Source organism: Phalacrocorax aristotelis, chromosome 2 (genome assembly GCF_949628215.1).
Source record: "Phalacrocorax aristotelis chromosome 2, bGulAri2.1, whole genome shotgun sequence".
NCBI lineage: Eukaryota > Metazoa > Chordata > Aves > Suliformes > Phalacrocoracidae > Phalacrocorax > Phalacrocorax aristotelis.
The window spans coordinates 55,546,422-55,571,240 of NC_134277.1; the positions used below are offsets into that span (position 1 = coordinate 55,546,422).

At 36.0% G+C, this 24,819-nt stretch overlaps 1 protein-coding gene across 16 annotated transcripts in view; it reads left to right on the top strand.

Annotated features, from left to right (window-relative positions):
* Positions 1-24,819, top strand: part of LRRFIP2 (LRR binding FLII interacting protein 2) — a 58,802-nt gene that overhangs the window by 3,853 nt on the left and 30,130 nt on the right. For 9 of the 16 annotated variants that reach the window (XM_075083647.1, XM_075083652.1, XM_075083651.1 and 6 more), the window contains exons 2-7: positions 6,766-6,870; positions 16,409-16,495; positions 17,962-18,012; positions 20,882-20,935; positions 22,274-22,339; positions 23,956-23,997. In XM_075083647.1, coding sequence (XP_074939748.1) covers positions 6,781-6,870; positions 16,409-16,495; positions 17,962-18,012; positions 20,882-20,935; positions 22,274-22,339; positions 23,956-23,997 — 390 coding nt within the window. In that variant the 5' untranslated portion in view covers positions 6,766-6,780. The remainder of the gene's footprint in view (positions 1-6,765; positions 6,871-16,408; positions 16,496-17,961; positions 18,013-20,881; positions 20,936-22,273; positions 22,340-23,955; positions 23,998-24,819) is intronic. The other 7 variants (XM_075083659.1, XM_075083658.1, XM_075083662.1 and 4 more) reach the window with 2 other exon arrangements.

Sequence of the window (24,819 nt, forward strand, 5' to 3'; positions counted from 1 at the left end):
TGTCAACTATCCAGAGAGTAACTTCTTCCTGAAGAAGCTGATGCGAGCTTGTCTGCTCAGAGCAGAAATTTTGTGTCAACGGTTTCAGAAGTGGGCCGTGATTAAAGATGAGCAGGTTTGTTTTTTTAAGTGGAAACACTATTCATGAACTGGAATGACTGCCTCCATCATAGTGGTAAGCACTGTAATCTTTTGGCAGACAGTAATTACATGCTTTTCTAAGTCTTTGCCTTTTCCCTTGAATGTTAGGCTCTTTTACTCATATTGGCAGCTTTTTTTTTTTTTGCAGTAGTTCTAGTTTCAGTTAATCATTTTCTGAACAAGGTCACACTGAATGAAAATTCTAAATGAGTCCTTAAAACTATTGCATTAAAACCCTGCTTGTTTCCCTCTCGCTCCCTAAACACTCCTTTGTTGGGTCATGGTCACCCTGTGATCGTGCAGCTCCTTTTCTTTCTCAGGTGCTTTTGGGCCCACGGACAGGCATACTAATTCCAAAGAGCATACCCTTGTATAGGGACATTCTTCTGGGGAAGACTCTTGTGTTAGTCTTGCATAATTTTAACTCAAGTAATGTATTTTTTTCTATGTCCATTTATTTGTCTGCCTCCTTAAGAGTTTGCTTTGACAAAGCACCAAAGGTTAAGCAGATAAGATTTCCAACGTGATTCTTTCTGCTCCTTCCCAAATATGAATGCTATTTCTGTTGTTTTGCAGTAATAATACCTCTGGCTTATTTGTAGCTTTGTGTTGCTAGAGCTGCAGTTTCATGAGACAGTTCTTTAGAATTGCTGGGTTGAGTTTTCTACTGTTCTTCTGAGGACGTTAACTTTTAGAACTTTGCTTTAATTGCAGTTATAGTAGCTTCCAAACTTTTGCTCATCAGCGGTATTCGTATTTTGAAGTAAAGAGTAAGTGTTCAGTTAACTTACGAGGTATATTTAGATTCTTTAATTTCAACTCTGTCCTCATTGCATAGCACTCCAGCTTCTTAGATCTTTCTTTTCAGTTAGGTATTTGAAAAAAAGCTTTTGCTCTTTTAGGTATATTTCACACGTATATTTTTTTAGTATATTTAACATTTGTGGAACTGTCAAAAATAAAAATGAATTACTACTGTTTGTGCTTTATCAGCAACCTGTGAATCGTTTGCTGGTGAGAAATTTTTGTTTCTTCCTGCTCCTTACATTCATCCTCCTTATTTATTAATGTGTTTCTAATATTTGCCCAAGTAACCTTCATTCAGATTCTTTATTTTAGGTCTTTAGGCTGTTTGATTTCAAGGAATTCCAGCCTTTCTCTGTGTTAATGTTCCCTTCTCCCACTGGCTTCATTGCCTTTTTGTTTGTATGAAATCAGAGAATTTAGCCACTAATTTAAGTTGGATCAACTTATAATTGAAATAGATCACACAGACTATTACCATGTATTCTATAAGATCTTTGGGTTTTGTTGAGAAAATCCTTAGTGCTACGTCTTGTTTGTTAAGAGACAGAAATTCTGTAACAAACATAGGTATTTATGTACTCTAATATTGTGGAATTACATTCAGATTATATTTTATAATCAACAGCTTCCCAGTAGTGTTTAACTGTCTTATCACATGTCAAATATACCAATTTTCAGCAGCGGGGCAGTTAGCACTATTGCAGTACTCTGCAGAACCTCCTCTGTGGTCCACTTGATTCAGAAGTTTAAAGGTCTGTAGCAGATAAAAACATGAACTTTGGAAGTGGACAACTGAAATAGCAAGAAACTGCCTGGATATTAGGGACGAAAGGTGAAACTCATTCTGAGGATTAAAAGAATTTACTTCTTTGAAGATATAAACTGCTGTGTTTGTGGCTTTCGACTAGAAATGCAGGGGCTGCTGGCTTATATTCTAGTGTTAATTAGGAAACTGAGACTGGTTCTAACAGCCAGTGGTTCTAGAGCAGGGCTGCTCTTTTCTGTTGTTGGATCAAATATAGAAAGATTGTTCTACACAGGTGAATTTTAATTATCTTCTGGTCTTACGTGAAAGAGAAAAGGAGAGTTTCAGTCTGTTTATTTATAGCCTGTTCACACTGTAGTATCTGAATGCCTTGCGTGTATGTGATGCCAAGTACACTGGCATAGACCCAGACATCAGAACAGGTGGTGCCACTAAAGGTGGTGAGTGATAGGGCCATAAACTGTTCTGTAGCTTCTGTTTTATGTAAGATGGGTCACGCTTTTTTCTAGGAAGTGAGAAAGAAACAAAGGGAACCTTTAGCCAGAAAGTAATAGGAAGAAGAGTAAATAGCAAAGACTTGGGGGAGAGATAAAATTTATATAGGCCTGAAGTGAAGACAATGAGAGAGGGAACTTCAGGGATTTCCTCACAGGTCTTCTGGTTGGTTTGGGTACTTCAGACATGTCAAGTTTTTGGAAAGAAATACAAGAGGATGTCACTTCAACACTCATGTAATACAATATGTAACCCAGTCTGCACTAAGAAATAAACATGTAATAGATGTGACTCAGGAATTCTGAACTGTAAATGCTGCAGATCATGATGTACTTTCATTTTACTCTTTTTTTTTATAGTTTAGGAAGGCCGGTGTAACAAACTGTTCTTTGTGTGGTTGTGTTTTGTTTTGGTGTTCTTAGTTATTTTCTGTGAAAATCCTAATATTACAGCATATATTAAGTTCTTTATAATATGAAGCATAATAATTTTTCCTGTAATTAGCAGGTTAAGGAAGTGAAGCACCCAAGAAGTATTTCTGCATGCATGTGAAATATCTGGCACCGTATGTTTAATGGAGAAGTAACATCATGATACATTTAGTATTAGACTAATTAGTCTGAAACCAAGACAGCGATAGAGCTACATCTCTTTAGTACTGAACTATAACAAGACATTAAATACTCTGATGTACATCAGCTCAATTAAAAGGTACATGGAATGGAAGACGTTGTGACATGACCTTTGAAGGAATATTAAAATGTTTTATTAAATTTTATTAAATTAAGCTTATATTGAAGTTTAGTTTCAAAGGTGACAGCAATAATAACTGTAGAATCCTATAATCTTTTATTTTGGAAGGAACGTCTGACTATCACCCCTTGCTCAAAGTGTGGTCAATTAGATCAGGTTTTTCAGAGCCTTGTCCAGTCAAGTTTTTATTATCTTCAAGGCTGGACTTTTCACAGCCTCTCTAGGCCAGGGCTTAACTACCCTCTGTTCTTCAGCTCCAGGGTCCCCTACTTGCACAAGATTCCTGTTGGAGATGTGGGCACTCCAGGTTTGCATGTACCTATGCTGTTCCCTGCAGTGCCCTAATGCATGCGCCAGTGAGAGTGCACCTCACAAGCTCCACATGCACCAAAGGTGTGGGTTCTCCTCCCTTGCTGCACCCTGTACTGACCACCTGCTCGCTGGGGTGCAGCACCTTGCATCCTTCAGGAGGGCTGCTGCACTGTCTGGCCTGGACAGATATGCAGTTAGTGGGGTGACTTCTGGCAGCGCCAAACCAGGTTTTGACTGCTGCTGCTTCCTCTCCAAGGCCTTTCCCACAGGTATAGCTTTTTATATTTTTTTATATGTCTTCTCAAGAGCACTCCTTTATTTCAAACGTTTCTTTGTCATTCTGTAGTTACTGTTAATCTAACTGCTGATCCTCTTGCTCTTCAACATGACTGGTTTTGGGCAAATGCCCTGTTAGACAATCTTGCATTTTTGGTTAGCGCACACAAATTCTTACTGTCACGTTCGTTATTATCCAGGCGCTATTGCCAAGGGTGGATCTTGCAAGCACCTTCACTATGTCCCCCGTGTCACTAAGCAATGGCTCTACAGTTTTCTTAGTCTTTCATTCCCAGTGTCCTTCTTTCTGTCCTTATCAGCCTTTGCTAGTTTTGCCTTCAGCTGAGCTTTGTCTTTCCTAACTCCTTGTAGGCAAAGGGCAGCATCTCTGTACACCTTCTAGGTAATCTGTCCCCTTTTCCTTTTTTGGGTTTGGGCTCAGTCTCAAGTTCTGTGCTCATCCTAGGTGAGGAGTGTGGCAGATGGCCGGAAGGGATGCCTCACTTGCCTTCCTTCACAGTGACTTTGGCACAATTATGCTACAGCAAGACTGAGATCGAGGACTTTTTTCTTATTTAAAGAATCAGCATCTAATTTTTTTAAATTCACTACTCCATGTGTATCTATCAGTATTTATTGTCAGCCTGAACATACCTGTCTTAGATATATAACCTATTACATTCAGTTTCCCAAATCAATCTGCCAGCTAAGAGAATCTCACTGAATTAACAAGCCAAAGTTAGTTGTCTATAAGAAGTGGTATGTTGTTTAAAGGATGCCCACAAATGCGGTTCAAGCCTATGGTATACGCAGTTACTCTGCAGATTTTACTTATGTGGTAAATAGTTAAAAAATACAACCCATAACATCCAATTGAAAAGAATTTCATTTCATGTTTAATGACCTTTTTTAGTACGTAAGTTTGAGTTCTGTTGCTTATGCAAACATTGTAATAACATAATTTCTTGATTTTTGTTTTTCTCTTTTTTTTGGCTGATATATACCCTTGTGAAAACCTTCTGTATTAGGGGAGTATTATTTTATGTGTTGATGCAACTTCTACTTTGCGTCCTATATGCTTTTCTTATTTCAAGGCAGACAATAAAAATTACTGACAAAAAGGTGCAGATTTTTTTGAGATATTTCTTCCATATGTGGGCAGCAGCCTGTAGCTCTGAGCTTAAACCTTTGTCAGAGAGATCTCCAAATTGCTTTCTGCATGTATATACCTAAATTAATCTGAGTACAAAACATGTTTGCTTGTTTGTTTTAAAGACTAAAAAGGCAGGCTCTTACTGAATGGATTAACAGTGGCAATACTTGTCCCAGGCCTTATCTCAGAATCTCCCTTCAACCCTGAGTTTGAGCTCTACTGTTCTACTTCCAAGACCCATCCCAGTGTCTGATATGAGTGAGGCTGGAATCTTTTATTTCTAACTGAAAGTGTGCTGCTACCGAACACCAGAATTAAAGCCAAAACAAACATCATCATCATCATGGTGTTGTGGGGGAGTACAAATAAATTGAACTACGAGCCACAAGCAGATGGTAAAAACACTCTCTGTCAGGTGAGGCCTCTGTGCTGGTCCAAATGCCTGTATTTTATCCAAACACTCTCCACTGCAAAATGAATGAGCAGCCTGTGGAGGAATGGATGGAATCCAGGGAGGTACTTATTTCCACTCTTCCCCGTCAGGAGTGTGTTTGTTACTGGACAACAAAACTGCATCTTTCTGGCCCCTTCAGATACTGTGGTTTTATTCCTGTACTACACATCCACGAGGACTACAAGATCTCTTTTAAGGTCTTTACACAGCGGAGTAGTTGTGCACCTGCAGTATTGAGTATGTTTAGTTTTGGTCTCAGAATAGCAACTGGAAATTAATAAGATTATTGCCTAATTGTTGTATTTGTCCTATGCAGGAGCTTTTATGAACCGGGACATCTAGTTTCAAGCCTTTGTCTTTTCTCTCATCAGCAAATATAAAGAATAGTAAAATACCTGCAGAATTTGAAGCACAGTAAAAGACTGTCTGCCTGCATGGAAAAGAGGACTGGTGGCATAAAGTTACAGGGAAAGGGGAGGGGAAATGTCAAAGCCAACAACAACAACAAAAAAAAGCTGTGATGCTACTTGAAATCTTTGTACCAGAAAGTACCCCAGTATGTTTTGGCTTTGTGATCGCTGTATAAAAATAATAATGTAGAACCTGCTTGCACAAAAATAGCGGTCTCCCCCCCCCCCCCCCCAAATAAACTGTAAAGAATTCTTGAATGATTGCTGGTTAGACCCAGTATGAAAGATAGTTCTTGCACCAGTTCAGTTTCAAAAGGATAGTCGATAGTAGTTCCCCTCTAGACCTTTTCTGTTTGCATGAAGAAAATCTTGTTCTGAAGGTGTTTTCCCAAGCCCTTTGTGGGACACTTGTTTGTATCAAATAGCTGGACTACCACCAAATTCTGATCTGGTATCAGAAGGATGTTGATGTCTGGAAGTAGGGTTTCTTCAGGATATTTGAAAAAACTAATTTAGATTTTTTGAGTAATGTTTTGTTGTCTGTGGCTGTATGTGCTATGTTTTGGTTTGGTAGTGATTTTTATTTTATTGCAATAGGTTTCTCTCTTCATTTCCCAAATTAGGAATCTTGTTAGGCAAAATTATGTTTGTTTGTCCAGAAATGTCTTTATCTCTACTGTAGTAAAACTTCTCCCGAGAACAGCTGTGTTAAAATGTAAATAAGCTCCATCTACCTGCTTGGAATGCTTTGAAAAGTTTGTCTGCTGAATCTGTGTTTTCTCTTTTGGAGAGAGCTCTAGTGATCATGTAAGTTTAATATCTGAACCTGTTGTTGCCTACAGGTTTTCTTTGTGTCCATTTTTAAGACTTGTGAAAAGTGAAAGGGTGCATAGGTATTGTCATTGAATCATGCACAGTTGTGCATAACTTTGAAGCTGATGGGTTCTGTTCAGTAGAAAAATGCTGTGGGTGCACTTTGTAGGATGCAGTGGTGTTCTGTAAAGCTGCAACAAGACTTGATGATGATGTTTTCCCAGAAGTACAACTGCTGGATAAATTTGAGGCAATGGCATGTAGGTTTCTTGAATATCATACAGCTAAAGTACTGGAAAATTTATTACATTTTGGGGTGTGGATTGTTTGTTTTTAATTCCAGGTCTGAAAACTGAGCTTTTTCCTGTCTGTTTTGCAAATACAGAACCAGAGAATAAAAATGGGAACTCCTGGATCAGGACGGAAGAGAACTCCAGTGAAAGACAGGTTTTCTGCAGAAGATGAAGCTCTGAGTAATATTGCCAGAGAGGTTTGTTAATGTCAAATTTCCTTAAATTCAGAAATAGGGATGGAAGCAATCTTGTTATCCATAAAAAGTTAAAATTTTTAAGCTGTGCATTAGTGTAATTAGCCAAAAATATGACAATTATTATAAAATAAGAGTTTCTGATACAAAAAAACAAAATCACATTTTCAAAAATCTTGTCACAGTGATATATTCATTGAATGATTAATGTAACTTCACAGGATCACACTAAGCTTAGCAGATATTTCTATAGGTAGTTATATGTTTAGCTAAAGATAAATGAGAAGTCAGAAAGAAAAGTTGCGATCTCAGGTCTAAAACTAAAAAAATTCCACATTTATCCCATTGTGTTGTATAGTATTCTTAAGATGGTAAGTAGAGTGTGTTAGTGTTGAATGAGTATTAAAAGGTATTTGTACTATATTCTGTTTCATATGTGAAAGGTCACATTTCTGTCAAAATAAGCCTAATATGTATGCTATAACAGGACTTTTAACAGATTCACCATCTGGATAATAGAGAGCTGGAGGTAACATGCCTAAAATGCAATTAACAAGAAGTTGATACAAAGGGAAATTTTGTCCCACCGGATATAGGAAGGAGGCAGCTGCAATTTAGAGTCTTACAGTTGATGTCTACTTGAACTTCAGTTTTTCTGGGAGGAAACGATGTGCCTTGGGAACAAAAGCCTTAGTACTATTTGTATACATTTGGATACAGAAGCTTTGAGCTTCACTGTCAACAAAGCTGCTCACACTAGTTGACATAAATGAGTGCAAAATGTGGATTCTAATTGGCCTTCTAATGTAAGTTTTTCTCTGTGTATATAGTATGTATACATAGATGTGTATGTAAGACAAAATGGTTGGGTGTTAGATCTTTGAAAACACTATGATTTTTCAAATGTAGCCATCACAGGCTGTAGGCAAAGGAAATGCTCTGTTAGCAAAAAAGAATTTTCATTTAGTTGGTAACTTTCCAGAAAGTTAGGTTCACACCAAATCTAATGGAAGTTCTTGCCCTACCATGCCTTTGGGTTATGTACAGTCTCACTGATCAAGTTCTATCTTCCATTTTTGTGGAAAACAGTTAATGAAGGAGAAGGAATCTGGTTGTAATTTTTTTTTTTTTAGTATTCTCTGTGTGGTTCCAATGCTATAACATCAGCTTGCACCTTAGCCTAGAAGAAAAGGTCTCAATAGCAAGGTATAATAAGTATTACCTTACTTAAAATTACTGTGGGGCTTTGTTCTCTTACGTTGCTAACTCCCTCAATGAAACTTTGAGCATGAGCATAAAATAAACAAAAATGAAGGATTTCTTCCCCCCCCTTAGTGCTACATTAAGCTAATACTAGGTTTTGTAGCTAGAGGTCTGTGTAGGACAAGCTGGCATTAGATCCCACGTCAGACAGCAGCTGTTGTCATTGAATTGGTAGCTGTAGTTCATAGTATTAGCCAACTTTTTCTGAAGAAAACTTTTACTTTAAAGGAACAGAATGCATTTTGTACGATATAACAGCAGAGGCCAGGTAACAAAACTAAGTTCTGTCTTTAAATAACATCTGATTTTCCTGTGCCATACACATGCCTTTATCATTTGAGGCTGGGGAAAAATTTTGGGTTACCATGCTGACATACGGCATGCTAATTCTCAGTGCATGAATAAATATATAGAGTAGATGTACTTTACCATTCTGAGGTCATTATGTCAGCAACATGGCTTACCTTTTTATTGTCAAAGGGTGTTTTGTTCTTCAACTTCCTCTTCTGAAATTACCTTTTTAGCAGATGTTACACAACAGTTGAATTGAGCCCTGTAATCCAGAAGTCAGATGTCTTGTGAGTGAAGCGTTCCTAAAAGGTGTTCTAGGTATCAAGAGTTGGTAATCAGAATATGCTGAAACAAAAGGCTGACGCTCAGGATGATCTGCACAGAAAAACTTTGTAGAAGTGCTCTGGGGTTGAGAACATTCTCAAAAGGATGGTAGGAATTATCAGAGTTTGTAATGCTAGCAGAGACTTCTAGTGTAGTGTATGAAGTTTCAGGTTTTTTCCCTCTAAAAGTTCAGATTTCTGAAAGCACTAATCTTATTCTTCCTCACCACCCTAATTTGACAAAATTGAGATTTCCTTGTTCTATGGGACGTGTCAAAAAATGTGATATCTTCCTTATGGTGCCAACAAACATCAGCTTTCTAGGAAATTTTGTGTAAATAATTCTTTAGTACTGATTCAATAAATTCATTTCTATATAGTAATTTTTCTGCACTGGTTGAATCTGATGTATCATCTTATATGGAAGTATTTAATGGAAGACATGGGCACTATCATAGGATCTGGGGGGGTTGGTCAAGCTACTTCTTCCTTGTGAGATATCTTTAATTTTATCCATCTTCCTCTGTGGGTTGTGTCTCCTCCTTCACTTCTTGTAGCACTAGCACTGTTATGTAGACAGTTGTTTTGTAATGCCTCTGCACTAAACAGGGCATGAGTATGCTATCATACATCAACATTGGAGTGAACTACTGCCTTATTCCAAGAACTTCTGAGTTACCAGATCTCTTCCTTTGGGACCTACTTTTTCGTGTTCTGTTGTGTGATATCCTTCCTGGCATTGAATTCCCTGTACATGCTGAAACTGAGGAAGAGTGAAGGTGGTGTACATATTCAGGGACAGGGATCTGTGCATCCTTTTCTGGAAGCAATGTGTTCTCCATATTGCACGGTGTTAAGTGAGATTGGTTACAGTTGATTAGTTCGGAAGTCTTACCTTGGTACAACAGGGAGGATTACCAGTTTATCATGTTTGTTTCAAAAGCTGTAGAAACAGGTGGTAGGTTATATTGTCCAGGTGTTTCCTGCAAGGAAAAAGGAACTCTGAGTGTAAATGCCCAGCTACATTAAAATGGAGTATTGGCAAGTGTCTTCTGATTACAACAAGGTTAATTTGAAGTCAGCTAATCTCTTATTTAATAAAGGAAGAAAAAAGCCTACCTCCTGAAGATACGAAGAGTTCCTGTACACCACCTTCTGGTTCCTTCTCTAGCTGTTGTAATGGATTCTGAACCTGTTCGCTTTCTCAGATTGACAAAGAATATAAACCAGCTGGTGTAGAATACAGTTTCTTCTGCCACATGGAAAGTTCTGCCTTTCCAAATAACAGATAGCTATCGTCTAGTGTGACTTCAGGCTCCTGTCCAGATTAGGTTCTTATGCAGGAATCCTTTTTGTTTAACAAATAACTAAATAAATAAAAATTGAAGTTCATCTTCTCAAGGTTATAGTAATTCTACACTAGATACAGCTGATATGATCTCAAGATCTGTTTCCCTATGGTGGTTTTTTTTTGTTGAGATTCTCTGCTTATAAAGCTATTTTGTGGACAAGTATCTTCAGCTGACATCTGCATCACTGCTTCACTTGTCCTTGTAATTTACAGACCAGTTGTTTTGTTCATTTTAAATATTCAGCATAACCTGTTGTCATCGGACATCTCGTGATTATTTGAGACCTCTTTCTCCACAACCAGCCTTAGATGCAAGAGTGGAGATTTCAGTCACTTCTGTGTTCTTATATTGTCTTCAGTTCAAGCTCAGATAAAATCAACATCATGCCAGAAAGTGAGAAGAATCTGACTCTTGTAATCTCACTAGCCTCAACCCGATAAGCAGCAGTTTGAAGGGACAATCAGGATTTACCTCTTCTATCCTTTCTTTCCATGCTTGCTTCAGCAACCCTTCCATTCTTCAATGCTGAGTAACTCCAGATGACAAAGAACGAGAGCTTGTGGGCAATGATTGCATCACTGTTCACTTTCTTTGTAGCATCTTTTCTGTATTTTCTCAAGAACTGTTCCCATGACTCTGTTTCATTGTATAGCAGGAGCCTGGAAACTCTTAAGATGTGTTTTCTCATGGGAGAGAATAAAGATGCATTTGGATTTAAAATTCCCTCTGTGGTTGCTCAAACTTTGGGTAGCGTGCAGTTGTTCTTACTTTGGTAAAAATGTCATGTTACTTAGTTGCTAGGGTAGAAAAAGCCAAGAGTTCAGTAACTTAAGATGTTTGAATGCTATATTGTGAATTTAAAAACAGTTAACAACATAGGCTTTGTCATATTGAATCTATTCAAAGTTCAGTATGTGTTTCTCTCTGCACACAGCTTCAGCTTTTCTTAAGAAAACAATCAAAACCCCAAAGAACCCCACCCTCAAAGATTGTGTTTGTAGATGCTACATGATGTTCGAATTTATGTTTTAATAAGAGATCACATCAAATATTTTTTTAAATCGGCTATTTCTACTTTAGTATTAATTAGAAATTTTGTTTGCTCCTACTTTTAATAGTGGCTAAGAATCTTTTATAAGAGGTAAGGTAGTCTAGAGACTTTCTAATCTGTATGTGTATAATAAATGGAAAAAGAATAAGAGTCATCAGAAATAAAGAATCCTAAACTGTTAAGTCATGTAAACCTTAAGGTTTTATTGTTTATAGTCTTTGCTTTGTAGGAACTGGAGAAAGAGTAGGCACATAAGATAAAAGTGGAAGGAAGATACTTGTGAGGAGGCATATGAAATACATTTGGCACATGAGAGATGGTGTTGCCTTGGGTCCATGAGACAGGAGGAGATGACAGTAGGTAAAAGCGTGGCAATGAGAATACAGAAATAAGCAACAGAAGAGAGAAATAATGCATGTCACTTAATAAGAAATTATGAAATAAGCTTTATATTGCAGTGTGTAATAGTGTATTAAGAAATATGGTGAATGTTTTAAAATGCTCACCCTGATGCTTTGCCAGAGCTGGCAGAATGTCCTGGTGTTCTGTCAAACACCCTGTGGCAGAAATGGAGCCACGTAACTGGTGCCCTTGCCTCTGCCATTTGGTGGGAGAAGGAGAACCTTCTTTGCCTGGGCCTCCTGCATTGGAAGGTGCAGGCTTGTAAACACTGCATATCCCTTGACAGAGAGAAGAGCGAGTTATACATATTATAGCCCATGATGACAAAATAATTCTAATTTTTCCATGAAAAGCATTCATATTTTTTCAGAGGTGAATAACATATTTTAGTATAGGCTGTATTTTATCCTTATGAAGCTTTTATGCTGAGTCTGAGCTAACTAATGAATCACCTTCTCTACAGTATGAACATTAAAATACTATTGCTTTCTAGTGAATTGCTTCTTGCAGGCAAGGGGAAGGGCAATGGTGCCTGTCTGCGCTACAGCGACAGATGTTATGCTTCTCTTTAGTCAACACAGCGGGAAGCTTCTACCATATCAATTCTATGTAGTAGTATGCTGCTTATTTTGGTGAAGAACTTAATCATTGCTGTGAAGGCACTTAAAAAAAAAACACATCAGAAAGGAGAGACTCCAGACTCAACCTCTTACGAAGGCATTAAAATTAAAATCTGGTCTTTTTCCCTTTCTGCTTTCTTTCTTTCTTGCCAAAAATACTTTGGATTTAACTGAAGAACTGAATATTGTCCTTGGAAGTTGAGATAAAATGTTTTGGAAGGTTTTCAAAAGATTGTGGCAGTATAGCTATTAAAAAAAACAAAAGAGAAGAAAATGGAATAAGCAGAGATGGTTTTCTAAATGACTGTAAGTAGTTGTTAGTAATTAGTTTTTAGGTGGAAATGAGAAAACTGACCATGTTGCCTGCAATGGAAGGAGAACATTCTCTTGCTACCCATACGTTCACAAAACATATGCAATAAAATAACCTAATCAAAGTGACTACTGCTTGAAGGTGGTGGCTTAACTGCTTGAAAACAGCCAGAATCATCATATTCTTCTAGAATGAAATGCTTTTTATGCAGGTGCAAGGAAACATTGCTTTTATTTTTGCATGTAATGCTTTTGAGTGCATATTTTGAAATTAAGAATTCCAGAACTCGGCAGTTAACAGATAGCTTTGCTTTGTTACTCAGAGCAGAGCTAATACGCAAAGAAACACAGATATGGCACTTGGTTTAAAATCACATATTTGTCCTTAGGGTAGGAGGTAAAAGATAAGGAGTAGTATCAGTGTGCCTATATAAAAAAATTGTTTACAGATTTAGTTATTAAGCCTCCTTTTCTTATCCAAAGTCTTGAGGGCCTCTTCTTGTGTTTTGTTTTGGTGGGTTTTTTGTTTTGTTTTGGGGTTTTTTCCCCACTCTCTCTTGTTGCAGAGATCTTCTCTGTAGTCCTCTATTTCTGTTCTTGATCACTTCTCGCAATAAATCCCATGCAAAATTGTTGTATCTATATCTCATGGCTCCTATTTGCCCTCCAGAATATATAACCAACTGATTTCTTTCCATTTTAGCCACCAGTGTAAGTGTACTGGTATGGCTCTAACAGGTTTGGATATCTCATCTCTTATTTGCAGTTGAAGCGTTTAAGAAAATTCAGCTATCACATTTCTTTTTAGCAGTCAGAAGTCCCCTTTTGAAACTTTTACAGTGTTGGATTTGCTAGATCTTGGACAGTTGACAGTTTAATTTTTACATCAGAAAAATAGAAATTTGGTATGTAACAACATTTTTTAACAAGCTGTACTTCAAATATATTATTTTATATCTTTATAATAAATAATATATTTTATTTATGTGTGTCTGTTCTAAAGACTATAGAGAATAATGACCAATGGAACAGAAACCAAGACTGTAGTGGCCAGCCTGTAGTTTTGTAATACTGGAATTTGTTCAGTGCAAGCTGTGGAAAGCAACTGGTACTGACTCCCAAGCTCCTACAAGCAAGGAATAGTGATGTATTTAAGATGGCCTTTAATTCAAATACTAGTTTAATTAGGAAGCATTATAATATGTCTGCCTGTCCTTTTGATGTTTGGGGTTGGGTTTTTTTTACCCCCCCCAAAAAAAAGTCTAGATTTCTGTGCTGCTTCAGTAGTCCAAACAGCTGCTTCTTTTTAACATTGTTCTCTATCCAAAGCTGTTATGGCACTGTATTTCCCGTAGCAGGTATGTAAAGACTTTTTTTCAACGTAGCTGAAGAATTTAATTTGTGAAGAATGTTGGTGGAAAATAGTTTCATAACTTTTATGGACTTTCTTTGGTAACACAACAGAGTGAACAGCAGCACCAAGGCAGAAAACTGTCCTTTTGAATTATAGCTGTTTCTTTTATTACTGTTAACTTTGAATTTCAGTTATATAGTTATCACAATTTGTAGGAGTGTCGTATTAATAACATGAGGTCTGCTCTCTAACAATTCTGCTGAGAATAGTTATGTATGATGGCCTTTCAGATGGTGATGTGATTTGTCTCTTGCTCTATGCTTTGGTGAAGGAAGCCAGAGAACTGTGCTTTCAGTTACCTTGCCAACTCCCTTGTCTTTTTGAAACTGTGTACTTTTTAGAGGAATCTGGTAACTCAGATTAATGATTACTGTAATACCAATCTTTGTTTTTTTAGGAAAAAATGTTCTCTAAAAAGATGTTTTCTTTTCAGTTTGACACCCATTTTATGACAAATGTTCGTAGAGTACACCTGTATTTTATCAAAGGCTTAGTAAATTGGAAGAAATGGAGTGTCCCCTGCACTGTAGGAAGGTGAAGGTTAGGTCTCTGGCTGTAGGACTAGGATAGAGTCGTGAAATGTGAATTGATTTTTAGCATGAATCAGTGAAGGAATGAACTTTCTATATTTAAAAATAAAGCCTTGCCAGTGTCTGAAGGCTAGATAGATATGTCTGCTGATCTATAGACAGAAAGAAACCCAGACATATCAGCTGTTTGGGTCCTTTCTCTTTCTGTGCTGGATACATGTCTATTTGAAAGTTTATATGGGACAGAGCTATGATTACAGGCAGTTACAGGGTAGGGCTGCAAGTGAGGAAAGACTTCCTGTTGCATTGGGAATTCCCTTGCTTTTCTCTGTGCTGTCATGTAGGAAGCAGAGTAGCTTCATGCTGCTGTGAAGGCAGCTTACATTGTGGCAGACAAGAGTGCTGACTCAGACTTTGAATCATTTAATCTGAATATGCAAAATATAGACAAACAGTGTTAATGAGAGTCATTTGAAGTTAAGACAAACAATTTTAAGTGATAAAGCTATAATGTGTTTGCATTCTTTCTTGTCATTATTTGATAAATATTTTTGTACCTGTAGTTTAATCATAATTTAAACTTCAACTCTGAGTTAAATACCCCATTTTTCCTGAAGCATAGTAAAAGGTAGTTATTTGCAATTGTCATGTATTTTATAGGTTTCTAATGTTTTACATAAAGCTATGCTGTTTTAGTGGCAAAAGCAAAAAAAAAAAAACCAAAACAAACTCTCCTTAACCAAAGGCAAAATCCCATTGATATTTACATTTTTTAGAACTTCTATAAAATGAAATGTTTTGGATGTTAGGCATTCTGAATTTTTGGCTGCTGGTGCTTCTCATAAGTTGTTAATTAACATTTAGATAGACAACTAGAATTTTTCGTGCAAAACCTGGCTTTAGTGGTTTAATATTTTAAGACTTTAAGAGAAAACTTTTATCAACTCATTATCCAAACATGAAAAAAATTCAGCCTGTGTTTTCCTCAGCTACTAGCTTTATGTCAAAAGTTATTGCCTCATGTAATCAACTGACTAAATTTGAGGTAGCATTTAGGGTCTGAAAGACAATGTGTTTTTTCTTTGTTTGAGGCTGGATAGAAAGTGGAGAAAATATATAGTTGCATCTGCCAATAACCAGGTTTCACAAGCAGTGCAGGAGCTGTAACAGCTTTTTGCCACTGAAAAGGGGGAGGTCTCACTGCTCTTTGTCCTGCCTGTCCCTTTTGCTGGGTCTGGTGTTCATAAGATCCTTGTACAAGCCAATTCATTTCACTAATGCAGCAGAAAACTCAGAAAACTACTTTCTGTTGTTAACTTTGTGCTATGGTACTTAGTTAAACTGACTTACAGCAGATTCTGAGCGCTGGAGCTGTGTCCAAGGAAGACGTTGGGAGTATAAGGGCTTGAATGGAAAGGTAGGGAAGTCCCTTTTTGGTGATGTTGAATGTTAAAGTTAGTTCTTAAGGAACTGTAAGCTTAAATTTCTCACATTTTGCCCAATAATCAATTTGATTTTGATTGCTGTTTGAAGTAATTCAACTTCTAAGTGATGTTTGCTTTTTGAAATCATTCCAAATTATAGCAGAGCCTTTAAATATGACATGAACAGTAGTGGTTTAATATTTTTTGGTTTGATTCTTTTTTTGTTTTAATGTCTTTCTGTGGCCAAAGATTCTGCAGCTGCATACGTGCCTGTTTAAATACTATGCATAGGCAAAGTCCTGTTAAAGTATGCAAGACATGGAATTTTAGATTTAGTGACAGTAATATTTCTGAACTGAGTTCTCTCATCAACATGTAATTCTTTTGGCTACTAATGATATTTCTGAAATTTCATTCTGAGAACTGAGATTTCTTTAGTACTTATGCAGTGTGATGTTAGAATCTTAATGTGTTTTGTGAAGAGATTATTAAATTGAGTACTCGGGCCATTGTACAAAAAATGCGGTTTTAACTTCCAGTATTTTCAATTTGCTTGTAGGCTGAAGCCAGGCTCGCAGCCAAACGGGCAGCTCGAGCAGAAGCAAGAGATATACGTATGAGAGAGCTGGAGCGACAGCAAAAAGAGGTAGTATTTCACCAGGAATTATTGCAAACCTTTACTAAAATTGTTAATGTATTTTATTTCTGTACTTGCTTCAGATTTTGTCTTTTGGTGTAATTCAGTTGCATGCTACTATTTTCAGCATCAGGCAACTGTTAGCTTCTCTCTCTGCCCCCATACCCTTCTCGTTCCCCTTGGGTTATGCATGCAAAAGGACAGCTTGCTTTCTATTTACCTGTGGATAGCACCTCACAAAATATTAATCTGAACTATGCTCGTATTGTGGGGGAAAAAATCTGCTGTACAAAATAAGCTGTTAGCACTCTTTCAAATGCAAAACCAAAACATTTTTAATGTGATTTTTAAATTCTAGTTTTACAGGCAAAATCAGATGCTTGGATGTTTTACCTTTAACAAATACAGTAAATTCCATGCTAGCAGTGAAAATTGTCCAAAAATTAATCTAAATGTTTATCTTCAGATTTTTAAATGGTTGAGGCTTTCCTATTACTGCTTATTTGATTTTTAAATGAGCAGAAGAGGGAACATAATGACAATGTCCAGAACTCAGGCTTGCATAATAATTTTGCATAGAGAAGAACAGTTTTCAACTTCTAATGTGAAGTTTGATATTGTCTGGGTTTGGATTACTAGGCTTGCAGCTGAGTCAGCTGGTGACTTCTGTGCTTTTATAAGAACAACTACTTAACACATGTGGCAGTTTCTTTGCTTGTTGCTGTGCAGAAGGTCCATGTAAATATGAATAACTGGCAGCACAGCATAAATAGTAAACATGACCGTACTCAAAATGAACACTGCCTCATGTATAGGATAAACAACTATGAAAAAGTAGAGAGAATTATTTTGCTCTAGTTTTAATGTATTTATAATATACTTAGTAACTGGATAATTTGTGTATGTGACTTTGGATATGCGGTTTTCAGTCAATTTCTTCCCATATATATACTGAAAATGTTCACAATAAATACCTATTGTCAGGATCTTTACTTAAAAAAAACTAATGGAATTGGGATAATATTTACACATACAGTTGTGTGTTGCTCCACACATTTCTCCTAAAAAAAAAAAAAGTTTGCATTTCTTCAGGAAAAAGTACTGAGGAACTAGATTTTCAGTAGCATGTTTATTTCATGGTGGTTGCATTTGATCCAGGTTTTGACATAGCATGCAAAAAATTGAGAGTTTATTATTTGTCACGATTACGTGCAAATTCATGTAAATGCTGGGTTTTTTTCCTGTGGTAATAACAAGTACAATCTACAAAACATGTTTTGCCTCGATTTTCTATGGTTCTCATTATTTTGCATACTTTCAGTTTTCTAGCTACTGTAGGTATCTGATATTATACTGAAGATTACGTGGCAATTAACTTAGGTTTTTTCCAAATTTTTGCTGTAGGAGTCCAGTCTTGTGTGGTGTCTAATCTTTATTGTAAATGGCCTGTTTGTTTTTGTTTTTACATTCTGTAGTTTTCTCAGCATTCATATGATAGAAAATGGGCTCATATCCAGAAATGGATGGTAGGCTGAAACCACGTGTTGTGCATGTGTTTGCCACTCAGAGAACTAACACAGGATTTGGAGGAAATAATTTACTAACTGTTTGCTGTGTGCCATTTAAAAGTGTTTTATTACTGAAAACAATTACATCCGAACTATATATGGATGTGGATATGCAGGGCATTTTATGGCAGCAAAAGACGAACTATGAAATGAGAACTTTTCTTGAAATGTTTTTTGTTTCCACCATGTGCTGGCTTAGTCATGAATCTATTTTAAATGAAATTACATTAGTTTCAATCTAGGTAAACATCTTTTTCAATAGCAAATGTTTTTATTTCTGTTAATTTCTGGGGGTTGTGTTTTTTACTTTTTTCTTAGCAGACTTGCATTTGTTTCCTCTTCGAGTAATATGGCAAATGCTTATCTTTTCACTGATGATTAAGTCACTTCTATGACTCACAAAAACTAACTGTAAAAGATCTAAAAAAACGCCAAAACCAAAAAAAGCGGGAAAAAAAAACCCAAACACAAAAAAATCACACTATGCATCAGTTGCATTGTTTTAACCCTTGCCCCTCGCTTTCCATTAATAATGATAAAATATTTGATTGTTCAGTTATTTAGATTGAATCCACTAAGTACAAAGTAGTAGAGATAGTTGAGTTACAAGCTGAGAAAGCTGCTGTTCAATTTATACTAATTTAGTGTAATGTTTCTTTAGAGAGTTCCTTTCACAAACTTCATGTGCCTCTTAGAAAGGTACATGGGACATGTGAGTTTCTTTGTATGTTTTAGGGAAGTGTTCACTATGTGAATGTTTTGAATCAAGAAGATTTAAGGAATGCATGCTAAGGCTAAGCATAATTCCAAATAGTTAAAACTATCATGACAGTTAATCAGCACTTCTGTTGAGAAATCCTAGAACTGTCATCAGAATTTTATTTGCAAAAGTTTTGCTGACTTAATGTAGTCTCTTTGCCTAGCTGACATTTGTGTGTATATTAGTTCTTATGTCACTGATAAAGGATAACATAGGTTTCTGTTATCTCTTGGAAAAATGCACATTTGAACTTGTTTTTTGCTGGAGAGCAAGAGTTTCCATACTGGAACACAAATGGCATTTGTGAGCAATCTCACTTTGAAATTCATGCTACTCAGTTGAATGCCACTTTTTTTTTCTTTTGCAGTTGTCAGAGGCACATCTGCTGCAGGAGTTTTCTGAGCAGATGTGCACTCCACTCCTAGATCGGGAGGCCTAACCTCTCAGATGAAGTGCATATTTCAAACTTAAATTCTTAGAAATCAAGCTTGATAGCTGCCAGCAGCAGTTATCTGTTTGCAATATGTAATGTATTACTTTATCCTGTGACCTGAATATGCTGAACGCTTAACGATGGCTTTCTGTTTTCTGATTGTATGTCAGGAAGAGACGTGTTACCCCAAGTAAATCACCTACAGAAATGTACAGAAAATTTCATCGGAAGCTGAAGCTTTGCATTATAGGAGCATATTATTAGCTGGAGTGTTATATATTGGCAATTAAGAGGAATCTTATATATATAGCAAACTGTCTGCTTGCAAGCTGCAAATGTTATTAAGAGGTATTTTTCCATTTAGACCACAGGCCCGAAGTGTATTTAACATTGGCAGTGATCTCACTGCAATCTCTTGAAAAGGTACATAGTGTAAATGCTCATTTTAAACCTCAGAGTAGACACTAGACAGAGAAAGACTAAAATGTCATTATGAAATGAACCTCTTTTACCCCCCGCCCCCTTCTTTTCTCTCCCCTCTTTGAGAAGTTATTTTCTTGCAGAGTATTAACTAGGTGTCTTGAATAGTAACAAAATAATTTTAAACGAGTTAATGTCTCCAGTGATAATGCAAGAAAATAACCACGTGACCATAAGCAGTATGAAAGCCATCTTTAGACTTTAGACATCCATCTATGATCTGGAGGCTGAGCTTTTAACTCTAAAGATAACTGGTTTACAATCTTTAGAATAGTTTGACATATGGAAAACTGTAGAAAGTGAGTAATTTAAGGAAGGATTTCTAGTTTTAGAGCCCTGTTGTAGCCTTCAAATAGGATAGTTTCAGATTAAGCTTACTCTTAAAATGCTCACCTACTGTAACTAAAAAATTGAGAAGCTTCTGGCATGTGAAGCACTTAATGTTTAATTTTAAATTAGTTGTATTTTGTGCTGCTTCTCACGTATTCCCTTGTGTGAGCCAAAACGAACATTTCCTGATCATTCAAGAGGACAAAAGATACTAAGGTGCGTTAGCTAGTTGTCCTCCCCCAGATTTTATAAGTTAGATTTATTTTTTTTTACTATTGTCGTAGAGCAGAACTACCTATAGAATACTGATCTATTTGCTTAAGAACCTTTGCTCCTATAAGAGAGGAGAAAATCTGAAATATGTATGAGGAAACGGAGAACAATTGCCTCTATTAGGGCTACAAACTTTTTAAAATATTCACAATCTGACTGTAGTAATTCTATAGTAAATGTCTTACTAATGTATTTGTAATTTTGTAAAGCTTTTTTAAATTTTACTTTAATTGCTTAATTTAAATTTTGTACTTTTTTCTTCATCAATATAGTAATGAGAAGAAAAATTGGCTACTGAATGCTAATTATTATATTAACCCCAATTATTTACCTCTCCTAATGTAGTATGTTGGCATACTTACCTAAATCAGGTGAAATCACAGTTGTTCTTACTTGAATGAGTTCACTTGACACAATGGATTTTTCAAAAATAATACACAGCATTAGAAGTGCTAACAGCACCTTTGCTTGCTTGTACTTTGTCATCATCTTTTTGTTTTTTTTAATTTCCTTTCGTCCTATGAAATAACTCTGCATTTCTTCTTTCTCAGGAAGATTCAGAGAGGGCCAGGTATTCTCACCGGTCCAGTCGACATTCATATTTGGTTTGTGTTCAAACTGTATACTTTTCCTTTTGCATCATGGGTTTTGTTTTTTTTTCTAAAAAAATGTTAGGGCTGTGGTTTAATTTTCTGAAGTAGCAGATGATGCTTTAAGTCTTCCAAGTATTAAAATTTTTAGAGTCAGTATTTTAAATCACATGTAATTTTAAAGTTCATCTGATATTTTATTTCCATAAACGTCAACAAGGAAGTTTATGTATTTAAGTATCTGCATTTAAAAAGAATCTCAATTGCCATGCTTTAATTCTCTGTTTTTACTATAAATACCTTGTGCTTTTTTTCCTCTTCTACATACGTTTGTTTACAGTATATTTTTGTTGCTGAAAATAATTTAGTAGGGATTTGGAAACTGTTTGGAAGTATATGTAGTAGGAAATAAATATGAATTCCAATCAGTTATTTGGAATAACATACATTTGATGACAAGTTTTAAGTGTAGTTTTTTAGTGTTATTCCAGTCTAATATAATTTCTTCCTTTTCTAAAAAGCTGAGTAATTATGCTCACTTAGGCCAACTATATATTGCCAACTATATATATTGCCAACTAGTACGAATTAATTGCCTTGTCTTGAAATGGTAGAGTATTAAGATTCCTACCTACATTGTCAATTGTCTTATGATTACTACTAGACATCAAATGTAATGGTCAGATGTGAAGGTGTTATTAATGATCAAACACTGGTCTAGTTCAGATAAATCTAATGGGAAAAATATCCCTTCCCATTTTCCTTAGCTGTCTCAGAAATTCTGCAAACACGCAGATTTTTATTCAATAAATACTACTGCTGACTGGAGTCATTCTGAATCAATGCCACTTACTGCGATGAGTATTACTCATCTGTATCTTGGGCTTTCATTCCAAACTGATGCTGATAGTCTGCTCGCTGCTGTGTCTTTTCTTGCACTTTAAGTATTATTGTGTTTCTCTAATACATGTGCAAGAAAAAGTAGTAGTGCCTTAGGATGCAATTTGAAGAAGAGTTTGGTATGATGGCAGGGTTTTATTTCTTTGAGAGTGTGAGGATGTCTTATTCGTTAGTGGCAAAGACTTACTTGAATGATGCAAGGTGCGCCAAAAACTGCTAATAGAAGCATTTATTGTATTGTATAGGCTCTCCTATATCCTCTTTAGGTCATATACAGTGCTAAAAAATGGTGTTATTGAGGCTTTGTAAACATTTTCTTGTCTTTAGTAGATCTGCCTAGAAATCAGCTTGTCATTGATCTGGATATATAGGCCAGAAGAGGGACAAATTACCATTAGATCTTTTTAAAAATTATTTTATATATTGATACATTTTTACAATTTCATTCTTAAGAGTTCTTTGGATGTCAGTGGGTCTCACAGGAGCAGAGCAAGTACCTCCAGAAGGAGAGATCTTGTGGTGTGTAGTCTGGAATGAGCATGCTTTGATGTGTTCACGTTATAATGTTTTCTGTGTCTACTTACCAAAGCAGTAGCTTGGGGGAAGCATGTTTTATTGTACAAAATGGTATTAATTGAAGTGCTGCGATGATTGATATAATCGAACACTTCGTAATAGCAGGTTTGGGGGCTTAAAGAAAGTGTTAAATTTTGTCTTGAAAATAATTTCAAGTTTGAATTAGTCTCTCCAGTCTCACTCTTCTAATGCCCCACGAGAAGTAAGATAAAGTGGTAGAGGTTTTGCATCAACCTCGATAGATATAAAGATGTTGCTAAAAGTTATGGTAGGAAACCTTTTTTTCCCCAATTATGTTGCAAAGTTAGTCCTACAGTCAAGGCTGGAATACAAACAGAAATTTTACTTTTTCAGAAATGGGTATATCTATATATTTTGTGGTATTCCTAGTTTAGGCAACTTAAATATTTGTTAGTAGACTGTTAAGGTGTTAATAGTTAAGGTGTAAGTTAAGTGTTGTGATGATAATGATTTTCTGAGGGATCAATCTTCATTCTCTGATAGCAAGGTTGCTTATTGGTAGGTAACAATTAAGATTAAAACCTTTTTAAAAAATAAATTTTTAGGTTGTTTAAAACTGGTACAGTATCCTATGGTACTTATATGGTAATACTTTTAGCAACGCAGAAAGGTACCATAGTCTGTAAATAATATTAAATTATTATTTAATACAGTATGAATATTGGGTATATTTGAACTGTTGAGATAATATGAAAACAATATGAAATAATATGAATTAAACCTGTCCTATATTACTTTATAAACAAATATAAAATCCACAAATTTTGCCATTGTTGAGTGACAACAAGGGTGGGGACACTGGCTAAGCTACTATTACAAAGCTGTTTTCATAAAAATGGTTGAGTTGCCAAATTTGGTAGGTGAGCAGTCTCTTTCCACACAGGTGGCCCTTTCATCGCACTATTCCTCCTCTTTTGCATACTTGCTGCTTCTGAAAACACATTTATTCCTTCCTTTCCCCACGCTCGGTTCCTCTCCTGACCCCAAGATGCTATTGCTCTGTATCCATGCCATGTAGGCAGTAACTTCCCTCAGTCTGTAAGGTGCCCTGAAGAGCACCCACATCATGATGGGTTTCACACCTCAACGGTGGGGCTGGCTGATGGTCCTTTGAGCCGCTTTGCCTCTGTGGAGATGAGTCTTTTATCACATAACCTAACAAATACTGTCTCAGTTTAATATAATCTACCATATGAGACAGCTTAATTATTTGAAATTCTGTTATCAAAACCACATTAATTATGTCATGTAACCTGCTGCTGTCCAAAATTATCTCACTTACTAGAAACTGGAATGCTGTTGGGAGCGGGGAAAAAAAAACAAACCAGCTTTTTAATAAAAGTGTTCCAGCCTTAGAATGCCCTTTGGATTGGATAAAAATGGCATTCCTTCATGTATAAATTCTCATAATTAGTAGAACACATTTTCTTGTAATTTCTTTTTAGAGTCTTTTTAGTCATTATTTGGGAAAAAAGATTATTTTTATATCTCTGCTTTTTTTAACTTTGTGATTTTAATTTCATTTTCTTTTACTTCAGTATGACAGTGCTAAGGATAGATCTACAAGACACTCGGTCCCTGTATGTTAACACTTTGCATGTCTTTGAGTGAAGACTGCTTTTGTGCTTTGTTTTTAAGGTGTAATGACACTAACTTGCTACTTCAAATTATTTTTAAAAAATATATACATTTCTACTATCATACTTTCAGACCTAAATAGCAGTATGGTTCTAACACTTTTCCATAGAATGCATGTGTAAACTTTCTCTGGGAGAAAATCTAATGAAGTCACATATTAAAGACAGCTATCTTACAGTAAGCACTTTTTAGTATTTTTTCTGTTATTTCTAAACTTTAAGAAGTGTGTGTATGCCTATATTTGTAGTCTCCATCTTCATATAGAAACTTTAACTTAATCTAATGGAAAACTACTTTAGTACTGAGAAAAAGCAGGTAGTTTTTATACCTTTACTTAAAAAAATTCCTTCTTATCATTATGAAGCGATAGTAGAGTGCATCACATCCTCATTGGTATTACACCAAGTAGTATTTTTGTGTGTTTCCTTAAGCAAAGAAGGGCACAGAGTACCACTAAAAGGACTATGCAAGAAGCTTAAAAAGCTGAATTTGTTTAAACAGCAGCGTTATCTGTATTAGCTACAGATAGGTGAACATAATATAGTGCTTAAAATAGTCTGTGATGTTAAACTTTTTTAGTGAATTGGTATTACATTATTTGTGAAATGTGAACACTAAGGCAAGTCTGTGTTAATCAGCAATAAGTTTCGTTATAGTTTCACTTATCAGTCCTTTTTTACACAGTGATAGAAGTATGGCCTATTATTCTAATCACATAGTTAGAATTTTCTGTGGTGGGTGATAAATACGTTAAATCCTTATGT